The sequence below is a fragment of the Podarcis liolepis genome (genome assembly GCF_965112155.1).
Source record: "Podarcis liolepis genome assembly, chromosome: 3".
NCBI classification, from domain to species: Eukaryota; Metazoa; Chordata; class Lepidosauria; order Squamata; family Lacertidae; genus Podarcis; species Podarcis liolepis.
This window is the reverse complement of record NC_139557.1, coordinates 68,143,354-68,155,078: the sequence shown is the minus strand read 5'-3', so window position 1 is coordinate 68,155,078 and position 11,725 is coordinate 68,143,354. Positions and strand designations below refer to the sequence as shown.

The 11,725-nt window shown below is 40.4% G+C and overlaps 1 protein-coding gene and 1 long non-coding RNA gene across 16 annotated transcripts in view; one reads left to right on the top strand and one right to left on the bottom strand.

The window, feature by feature from the left end:
* The window catches only part of ESR1 (estrogen receptor 1), a 205,528-nt gene that overhangs the window by 7,003 nt on the left and 186,800 nt on the right, over nt 1–11,725 (bottom strand). For 10 of the 12 annotated variants that reach the window (XM_083496475.1, XM_083496469.1, XM_083496473.1 and 7 more), the window contains 2 exons: nt 7,435–7,568; nt 3,189–3,372 (listed from right to left, as the gene is read on the bottom strand). In XM_083496475.1, the coding sequence (XP_083352601.1) occupies nt 3,189–3,372; nt 7,435–7,568 (318 nt within the window). Of the gene's footprint in view, nt 1–39; nt 92–3,188; nt 3,373–7,434; nt 7,569–11,725 lie in introns of all 12 variants that reach the window. The other 2 variants (XM_083496470.1, XM_083496471.1) reach the window with 1 other exon arrangement.
* Nucleotides 1–11,725, top strand: part of LOC310703887 — a 104,504-nt gene that overhangs the window by 28,411 nt on the left and 64,368 nt on the right. The window lies entirely within an intron of this gene.

The following is an 11,725-nucleotide window of genomic DNA, read 5'->3' as shown; positions in this document are numbered from 1 at the left end:
AACTTATTATTTATTTTATTTCTTTATAAGATTTCTTACCAGCCCTTCACCATAAGGCCCCAAACACAGCCTTCCAGCCATGTATTGTGACCTGTCAGGGAAAGTGGAAAAAAGGATGGAAGACAGGAATGAGAAAAGAGAATGTCTGAGGTGTACTAAAATTTAATGCATTCAGTCCAATGCGCTTTATCTTAATGACATGAATCGCTTTGTAACAGAACATGTCCAAAATACAGAGGTCTGTAGCCAAGGGCTACTCAAGAGTAGACCCATTGATATGGGACCTAAGTTAATAATGTCCAATAATTTTAACTGGCCTCCTTGGAGTACGATTGATGCTGGAAATAACAAAGATTGTTTTATACTGCCTCTGATGAAGAGTGCGATCTAAACACAGTGGCCTGAATAAATTATACTTTAGTGCACCATTAGAGGTTCTCTCTTCTCATTCCTGTCCTGGAAATTTACTATATATCTTTTACTAATAAGAGTCACAATTTACTTCTTCCTTAAAAAAACCTAAACCTAAAAGGCATACCAGTATGTGCTTGTCATGTGTGTAGAAACATTAGGTTATCTGACTTTCCATTGTTTTAATGAATTGTTGTTATTATTGTTATTTACCATATTTTTCGCTCTATAAGACGCACCAGACCACAAGACGCAACTAGCTTTTGGAGAAGGAAAACAAGAAAAAAAATATTCTGAATCTCAGAAGCCAGAACAGCAAGTGGGATCACTGCACAGTGAAAGCAGCAATCCCTCTTGCTCTTCTGGCTTCTGGGATAGTGGGCAGCCTGCATTAGCCCCATAAGACGTGCACACATTTCCCCTTACTTTTTAGGAGGGAAAAAGTGAGTCTTATAGAGCAAAAAATACGGTACTTGTACCCCTCCCATCTGACTGGGTTGCCCCAGCCACTCTGGGCAGCTTCCAACAAAATATACAAAACTGCAACAGAACATCACACATTAAAAGCTTCCTGATGCAGCGCTGCCTTAAAAGTTATATAATAATTTATCTCTTTGACTTCTAATGGGATGGAGTTCCATAGGCGGGTGCCACTACTGAGAAGGCCCTCTGCCTGGTTCCCTATATGCTCACTTCTTGCAATGAGGGAACCTCCAGAAGGCCCTCAGAGCTTGACCTCAGTGTCCAAGCTGAATGATGGGAACAGAGACACTCCTTCAGGTATACAGGACCAAAGCCATTTAGGGATTTAAAAGTCAACACCAACACTTTGGCTCCCAGTACGTTTCTGAGCATAAATCAATGTAGATCTTTTAGGACTTGTGTTATATGGCCCTGGCAGCTGTTCCCAGTCACCAGTCTAGCAGCTGCATTCTGGGTTAATGGTAGTTCCAAGTCACTTTCAAAGGTAGCCCCACATAGAGCACATTGCAATAGTCCAAGTGGGAGATAACAATAGCATGTATCACTCTGGGAAGACAGTGTACAGGCAGTTAGGGTCTCAGCCTGTGTACCAGATGGAGCTGGTAGAAAGCTGCCCTGGACACAGAGTTGACCTGTACCTCCATGGGCAGCTGTGAGTCCAAAATGACCCTGGGGGTCTTTTAGGTACCTGGTCTTTTAGGGGCACAGTTACCCCATTCAGGACCAGGGAGTCCCCCACAAACAGTATTTCTGTTTTGTCAGGATTCAACCTCAATCAGTTAACCGTCACCTATCCTCCAACCGTCTCCAAGAAACTCACAAAGGACATTCACCACCTTCACTGGTTTCAATTTAAATGAGAGGTAGAGCTGGGTATTGTCCACATACTGGTGGACACTCAGCCAAATCCCCCTGATGATCTCTCCCAGCGGCTTCATATAGAAGTTAAAAAGGATGGGGGAAAGGATGGAACCTTGAGGCACCCCACAAGTGAGCACCCACAGGTCCAAACACTCATCCCCCAACACCATTTTCTGTACACAGACTAGGAGGGAGCAGAACCACTACATAACAATGCCTCCAGCTCCCAAACCTCCTAGATGGTCCAGATGGATACTATGATGGTATCAAAAGCTGCTGAGAGATCCAGCAAAACTAGGGAACAGTTTTCCCCTCTGTCCCCAGCCTGCTGGAGATTATTGACCAGCATGACCAAGGTGGTTTCAGGCCTGAACTCTGATTGGAAGGGGTCCAAATGTTCCACATCCTCTAGAGATGCTTGAAGTTGTTCAGTGACCACCCACTCAATCATCTTACCCAGGATTGGAATATTTGAGACTGGATGATAATTGGCCGAGGTGACCAGGTTGAAAAATGGTTTTTTAAGAAGCGGTTTAATAACCACTTCTTTAAGGGGGTCCAGGAAGACTCCCTTACAGAGGGAAGCATTCACCACAGAGCCCATTGCCCAGCCCTGTCTGGCTCATTTTTATGAGCCAGAATGGGCAAGGATCAAGGAGACAGGTGGTCGGTTTTACTTGTCCAAGCAGCCTGTCCACATCCTTGGAGGTAGCAGGTTGAAACTGATCCCATACAACTCATCTAGACAGGGCACTGGCACTCCCCCGCTCCGGCCCTGCTACCACGGTGGACTCTACCTCTTTCCAAATTTGATTGATTTTATCTGCAAAATTGTTGCAGGAGATCTTGGGGTCCTTACCAGACCCCAATGGTGAAGGTGGTTCTATTAGACTATGAACCACATGAAAGAGTCTATTGTAACTGTTTTTCACAAATGCGACATTTATTTATTGAATTTATAGACCACCCTATAACTGCAGGTCTCAGGGTGGTTCACAGAATAAAATCAAAATATAAAACTACAAAAAAGCAACAACAACCCAATAACTCCCTTACACCCCCCCCCCATTTTAAAAGGACATTGGGTTGATTTGATTGACATCCTAAGGCCTGGTTAAAAAGGAATGTTTTTGCCTGGCGCCTAAAGGTGTATCATGAAGGCACCAGGTGAACTTCCCTGGGGAGAGCATTCCACAGATGGGGAGTCACTGCAGAAAAGGCCCGTTCTCGTGTTGCCACCCTCCAGACCTCTCAAGTTTAGAGGTGATGGAGGTTAATTAAATAATTTCAGAGCGGACAACCTTGTCTGCAGAAGTACTTGTCGGTATATCTCCTTATGGTGAAGGGAAAAGAACATTTTTGACACTCCCTGTAGCATATTATATTATGATGTCTGCTTTGTTTACAAGTTAGCATTCACTAGTGCAACTCACCTCATATGCCTAATGTGGGAAAGGATGAGGAGGAGCTGAGCCAGTCGCCTATGCTGCTGCTGCAGAGAGAGGCCTGATTTGGCCATCAGATGTATCAAGGTGTCTGTGATTTTATCAAGAACACGATGGATATGGTCTTTTTCCTCCAGTGATTTTAAGCTGCTGGAAAGAAATGTGTAGATACCTATGGAAGAAGGCAAGAGAGAGAAAAAAGTGAAGTGGCAGCAGGATTCTAATATGTGAACTTTGTTCAATGACAACATATATATCCACACTACAAATGTAGGTGGTAAACACTCTTACCTAGGATTTTTAGTCCTTTTTTCCTTTTAAAAGATTAAATTTATTGTATTTTGTTAAAGCACAGATAAGGCAAGGCAAAGTAATGAACTAAACAGACACAGGACCGAGAACAAACCACAACACACTCAAGTTGTGTTCTATGAATAAAGAGAACATATTAAGCACTTTTAACAAATAATTGAAGCTCAACACCACAGCAGACTGAAATTAAATCCACAAAATGGCATAGAACCAATGTAAATTTACAGTACTGTTCCACTTTGGCTCCAACTGAGGCATCAACTGATTATCTCTATCTGATTTTCTCTGACTGAAGCATGAATAGCTGGTCAATCAAAAAGAAAAATAGGTGTGGAACTTCCATTAGAAATCATAACCTTTAGGGAAGATTCAAATATTCAATAATATTCAATAAAGGTGACACAAAGTCTTCACACATGAATTCAGTATTCTGTGTAAAGATCCGGCCTCCACACACCCCAGCTCCTATGAAAGATGGTCTCATATTAAAACTTATCTCAGAAGGAAGACTGGAGCTAACCTTTGGTCTTAACCTTCCCTCTGAATTGGTAATTATGGAAACAAGCCTTTCATCCTCACCATACACACCAAAAAAGGGGAAAGAAAAGTGAATGTAAACTTTGATTGCTAGATATAAGACAGACAGTCACATTGCCACATGCTCCTCATCCCTTTATCATATCATCAGCATTCTGGCAGTCTGCTTCAAACTTTGCAGCTGGGCTGCTTGGACTGCAAGCCACAACACATTAATTCCAGAAGTTTCCTATTAAAGTCATTTGCACTATTTCACAATATATGAGTAGTTTTGTAGGCAAACTGACAATGCCTAAGTGCTGAGTTTATACTTGTTTCCCCATCCAATTAAATAGACTATATATATAACCCATGATCTTCAGTTAAACTCAGGAAAACTGGTTATGGGTCTCAAAGTTTGGTGTTCAAACTCTCTAATCCTTAGGAAGTTCATTATGCTAAAATCACATGAAAATCCACAGGACAGGTTAGCTGCAACAAATCTGAGACTGCAGTTTTACATTCATGCGCTATTGTAAAATACTAAGTTTAATGAACTGGATTTTAAGTTCATTATATTCAGTGAGAAAACTTCTGAGTAAAAATATGTACTCATTGTAAGAGCCAAGGGTTGAAGTGTAACAGTCAATGTTTCCAGGGCATTCAAGAAAGTGTGACTAATTTTCTTTGGATTGGGGCCCCAGAATACAGTGCTACACTACTGCACTCCATAGAGTGCATGGTTGTAATACTTTTTTGCTTGCTTGTTTGTTTCCCAAAAATACAACTTTGTTTTGTAAGTTGAAGGGTTAATTTCATTTCTTCCACAGTGAATCTAGGGGCAGATTCCATTTTGTTACTAAGCTGATGAAATACTGCTTCTGTCCTTGCAACAAGAGACACGCTGCTGTCCAAATATCTGGATAAAATTTCACAAATTGGTGTCAATGTCCTATATTTTGCAACTGCAAACACAAACAGAAGGGGAGGGTGAAAACACTACTTTCACTTTAGGCCAATGTTAATTCCGCCTGCATGCAGCTGAATGCTCATAAAAAAATAAAGCAAGCATAACTTGTGACCCACCAAATGACATCCATCTCCTCCCCTTCCCAGTGATGGGGCTTATACACTTACCTTTCATCTACTCTCTCTAGGCATTGTCCACACTTTGAAGCTCTGTGTCCAAGCATGGGCGTAGCCAAGATTTTTTTTGGGGGGGGGTAGGCTTTTGTTAGGGGGGAAGAACCTCAGATTTATATTTTTATTGCTTTTTATTTACTTAGGGGGGCAGTTGACCCCTGACCTACGCCCATGGGCTACGCCCATGAGCCCAAGCATCCTTTTTTGCCCTGGAGTTTTCCCCGCAAAAACACACTCGATTGGAGCAAACAGCAATCCTCAGAAAACCCAAACTGGTTTTTGCTCTGTTGCCCAACAGCATTGCTCTGTTGTCCTCAGCTACAACTAGAATTGCTATAATACCTTGTGTATATTAATTGTGGCTTTTTTTACATCAAAACGAAGCTCCTGCATATTCTGTTCAGAATGCTGATGCCACAATAATTTGTGCTGTCTGTTGCTTTGACTACAGCAGCTTGTCCTGCAATTCAACCCTCAGAGAATAGCTAATAGGAATAACATGAGATTCAAGAAAAAATATGTAACAAGCTACAGCATCATAAGAAACTAGAATCAAAGCCTCAAATAATATGAGGGATGTGTGGCCTGTTATCTGTCCGAACTGAGGAGGAGCTGGTAATCAAAATGGGCAACAAATTGAACACGAGTCAGGAATGCGATATTGTGGAACAAATGGCAGATACCAAAACTACATTTACAGAAATACTGGCTTGCATTCAAAGATAAGGAAACAGAAGTAAGTTTAGCTTCACCTCCTCCCCCCCACCAAGCCATTTGCACTCACACCCTCAAAAGCCTCTATAGAGGATCTGGTCTCTTCCCTGATTTGAAGCTATTCCACCTTCATCATCTCACATTTTTCTGGAGCTCCCACCAAACCCTCTGACAAAACTTTTGGGGAATGCTGGCAGATGTAGGGGATATGAAACTTCACATTCACTTGTCCATTCAAGTCTTTGTATCAAAGACAAGTAAAGCCAACACTATTGAAATCACAGGAGCTTTGCAAAGCAGCCTTGTGTCCCATGTTCTGGTGCAATGCCCAAAGCAGTGATTTTACCTGTAGGTCATGCAACAGTATCTGATGCATGTCATTGGGGCCTTGCCTCAAGCTTTCGTGAACCCTAGGAAATACTTTTCTGCACTACTTGCTTATTTCTTTGGCTTCCCTGTGGAAGGGTGGATTAGCAATCTCACACTGTCCAGAGCCTTTCAAATATCTATTGAACCTGGGCAGCTGCCCGAATAGTATCTTATAAGAAGATGCAACAGAAAAAATGGATTATTACCACATCTACTGGGGAATATCTGGAGGGAATTTTGGATATCAAAAAGTTTATGAAATTTTATCGATGTTAACAAACTTTATCTTACTGTACATGCTGCTTAACGTTGGAACAAGCTTCCAATTGCATATGTAACCCCCCCCCCCAAAAAAGGAGCAAGCACATGTCCATGAGTGGAAGATGTGGGTAGGGTTTGCTTGCAGCTCTGAAATTCAATTATTGTGCTACATACTAGCATTAAGCTCCTTGTTACTGCCTGAACAACTTTAGCACAAATGTGGATCCATTAAAATTTGTAGTGTTGGTGGGAGAGGGATGCACCCTCACCAACTCCACTGGGCACAAACCTGTACATACACAGACACACACCTCACACACACATACATACACATGGGCACATACGTCCCCCCCTACATGCCACACATTACACAAATATGACTGAATGAAGAAGGAACAAACTTTACCTCCCTTGCCCAACCTGTTCAATTAAACACAGTGGAGGGTATGTGGCAAATGGAAGACACCTTCCCTATGCCCATCTTTTCCTCTCTCTCATACAGCACATGCACATACCCATCACTCCTTTCTTCTCTCTCTCCCTTCCAACCCACTCTCCTTTTACCTTCCCATCCACCTAATTTTCCTATTCATTTTGCCCTTTCCCAGGGTATATATCAGGTATTGTGGTGCTGGTGTCTGCCAGCCAAATATAGATGCTAACTCTGTAAATGTAATTAGCATGTCCAGTTTAAAGAGCAGGCATGGATTGGCAAGCAGTACTGAGATTATAACACATGGTTAGATTAATACTATGACTCCCTACAGTTAGGAGAACTATGATGCCCCACAATTTAAACACACACACTCTGTTTCATTTTTACTTTTTACTTATAACTGTATGGCAACAAGAACAGGAAAAAGTAGCAACATGGAATTTGAAATTAGAGCTGACCCCTTAACAAGCATATCTCACTTACCAGAATTGAGTAGGACAATGGATTTAAGGCACACAAATTCTTCCCCTTGGACGTTCATCATTCGAAAGCGGGAAGATGTGGCCAGCAGCATGTCAAATATTTCCAAAAAACCTTCAACACATTTTCCTTGATTCCTGCAAGAAAAGATCAGAATCTGAGTGATGCACGTGTGTTTCTGTGTGATTAGCACTCAAAAGGGAGAGCTGAGACATCAACTGAATCTGAGTGTAGAACATGTGAGCTGGAGAGAAAACCAATTGGGGCCCAAGGGTCAGAGATGAAAATTGGCCCAAGAAAGACAATAGATCTGTACAAGTGAAGGGAATCAACAACCCACAGGCAACCAGTGATGAGGCCCTACCAGATGAAGAATTCAAAGACTTTTATATTTGTAGTGGCTGGAGTCCTGGAAATGCAGGAAGTGCTACTATTATAGCTGCATAAAACTGAAGGAGCACTAAATCCTAAACCACTTCAATTGCATGCAATCACTTACTTTTAAGGGTAAAGTACTAAGTACAATCCACAGAAACTAAAGAAAGTAATACACGCTATATACACAAACTTCAGAATCATTCTTTCCTCTCATCACTTGGAAAGCAGCTTATTTCTTCATCAGACATTATCCAGATGCTATAATCTAGTTGTCAAATAAAATATGGGTTGTTATCCATATCAAATAACACAGCTTGACCTAAATGCGTGATTTTCTTTCAAACATTTAATTCTTGGGAAAGAGATCATAAACAGGATGCCAATAAGCTTTTATTCTAGTAAGTCATACAAGTATATAATTTTTTAAAAAATCTTTTAACAGTGGGTTCCTATACAGATTTTCTCAGGAACTGAGTTCATTGGGTATAGAATTACAGCCTGAATTATCTTTTGAGTTATTATTTATTAAATTTCTGTACTGTCCTTCATCTGAAGATCACAGGGTAGTTTACAATATAAAAACACAAACATACACAACATAATAACAAACTAAAACAGTAACTCAGTTTAAAAAGCCATAGATTGTTTAATTAGTCAAAGGCCTGGGAAAATAGGAATCTTTTTGCATGTTTTTAATATGGTGTTTAGTATAAGTAATGAGCATCCATAAGGCACTGCATCTTTTAAAAATTGGTTTTAAATTCAATACTACCTGAAAACTACAGAAAATACCTGTTTTATTTAAACATCTCTAGGAGGCTGTATGTTTTATAATAATTATATTCGTTGCCAAAAGGGTAGTATATACAGGAGGGAAATTGTGTGACCTGAAAATCTGAGAGAAGTCTTTCTACCTGAATTCCTTCACACCCACTGAGTTAATTGAGTTTGAATTGCTGCCGCTAGGCTGGAAATTTCATTTTTGTTCTAACTCATAAAACTGTAAAATGGGTTAGGCAAAATGGCAATGAAGTTCAGTCCATGCCAAAGAGCAGGATCCAATACTGTATTCTCAAATATTTCCAGGATTTGTATTAATTCAAGCTTGCAATAATGTGATCTTTCTCTAATTGTTTTCTAAGTGCTGCTGTATTGATTTTTTGATATATGAGGAATTGTGATTTTGAGCTGCAATTATTTCTGCATGCAACCAAGAGCAGTTGCTATAGGGTATCTGCTAAATTGAGTTAAATGATTGATAGATAGATGATAGATAGAGGATAGATAGGAGCTGACAGTTCCATAAATATATTGCAATTGTATATGTACCAGCAGGAAAGCCACTAATAATAACATAAATGAAGCCTCCATCTATACAAATAGTGACTACATTTTTATGATCAGTTAGCAATTCCTTCCATTCTGCACATAAATACTATTCTTGCAGTACATGACTTGAGTTACCTAATAGCTAAGAACATATATGTTAGAGGCGAGCTAGTGAATGTACTGCACAGGGCAGAAGGTTGCATTTGGCTTGCAAAAAAACTGAAATTGTCATATTGACTGATTAGCTGGGATAAAGTGTTAAGATTATTAACAGTCACTTAAAAAAGAACATTGCTTCAGCTACCAGTGTAATGGGGTGGGAAGAAGGGGAGACAGAGGGATTTACATGTTCCAATATAATTCAGTCGTTTTGTTTTAATTGCCAGCTGTTGACTGTTCAATCCTGCTTCAGAAACACCTGTGTGGATTTTGGCTTGGCAACAATCATTATATAAACAGACAGCTATGGGTCCCACCCACCTGAAGTATCTTCCGACACTGCCCTATGATCTAAGCCATAAAATCTTAATAAGAAAATCTTATTCTCCAATAAAATCTTAATAAGAAAAATGAGCTAAGAACAGAAGTATAAAACTGGTTGAGTACACTTGAGTAATATATCCAACCACAAACCCCAGCAAATTCTATTGATAGCATTGCTTCATATGACTGGAATCAATACATTTCTGAAGATATTCCTTCATCAGTGCCATTTGGTCATGGACACAAGGTCATGGGTGCAATTATGATGAATTAGATTGGATGAAATTTATGGACGACTCCCCCTCACACACACCATGCCTTGTGGGGAGGAGAACTGACAAGGAGAGCCTGCTCAACACACACATGTGGAGCTCTATCTGCAACCCTACAGCAGGCTTCTCTCTTGAGCCCTTCCTCCCTGCACGTGGGCAGCACAATGACAGGGCTTGCACAATGGCTCAATGGGACCTCATGCCTTCTGAGTATCTACAGCAGGCATATCCAAAGTCCGGCCCAGGGGCCTAATCCAGCCCACTGGTGGGGGGTTTAATCCAGCCCATGTGGCAGTTTATTTCGTGGGGTAAAATCCTAAAAGAAGCTCAACAACTTCAATCCTCTTTGAAAAAAGTTTGGACACCCCTGATCTACAAGATTGGGGTAAACATGCTTAGCCTGAGGGTCACATTCCCTTCTGGGCAATCTTTCAAGGGCCACATGCCAGCAGTGTAGGAGGACCGAAGTAAAAGTGTGCAGAGCACGAAGGTAAATTTTACTTTTGATCAGTGGCTACTTTTAACACACTCTCTCATGCACCCCATTCTCCATTCATTCACCTAGCAAAAATACTTGGGGTGCCCAGTGGGGCCAGTGAGCAGTGGAGCCTGGGAAGAGTCCCATTGATCAGATGGAAAGGCATAGAGAGTCACTTTTGAACCCAGGCTTGAGGTTCCTGGCCTCTCATATATATGCATACATGCCTACCAAACCTGTCAAGCAAAGTGAATGCAGACAAAGTAACCACTGTGGGATGGCAAATCCCTTTGTCACATGCTCAGAGAGGTGGAAATTTTGCCCAGTTTGGTGCCCTGAGACGTTTTGTTATATAAAAGTAAATGGAAGTATTTTAAGTGTGTGGTTGGAAAGGTTTTACCAAGAGTCTGCTTCCAAGAAGGGATGATTAAAAGCAATTATTTACGACTGCTGCTTAGCCTTCTAAGCGAATATCCAAATATGCAGTCAGCACTTCAGCAAAGAACATTTTTCAAAGACTGAGGCCAGTCTGTAAAGTAAATCATCCTTTTGGAAGTGGTTTCCTCTGCTGAGGCACTGGTAAAAGGTTTCTATTTGAGTTCTCTGGTTGTAGCTTGTTCTAGAAATAGCAAAGAAATAGCTGCACAATATTATTCGAAGGATAGAGATCCTGTTTCATCTCTGTGTTAATGTGAGAAGTACCAAAATCCCCCCTCCTCTAAAATCAGTTCTAAAGTTTTATGCTTATTTTTTCTCTACCATAGACTAAGACTCAGCTATGAAGTAATATTAGAATGACTCTAGCTGTAGAGATAGGGAAGAAGATTGATTGAGTTTGCATTTAAAAACGAATCTACCTAATTTGCACTTTGTAATATGCAAACCAAAACATACGTCACCTTTTGAAATTCACACTTCTCTGAATTTTGTGGTGCAGTTTTCCAGCAAAGTAATGTTTATAAAAATGTACACACCAGGGTGAACCATACACACAAATGCATATATTAGTGAAAATAACACACCAAAATGCATCACATTAGAAGAAACTGTTTTGCAAAAATGAGTATTTTAAGCAAAAATGCATACAAAAACATAGAAAAAAACTGCATTAAAATGCTGGTGAATTTTCAGAAGGACTTATTTAAAAATACCAAACTGATGAGAAAATGTGGAGAACAAAGATTGAAAAAATGAGCAACAAATTGATATTCACTCATCTCTACATAGTAGTGTGTGGTTTTATCTTGATTCGCACATTAAGAAGTAGTAGTCTGGATTATTGTTGTTGTTCAGATATGAGGAGCTTCATTAATGCATATAATAACTCTATCCCCCACATTAACGATGTGCCATA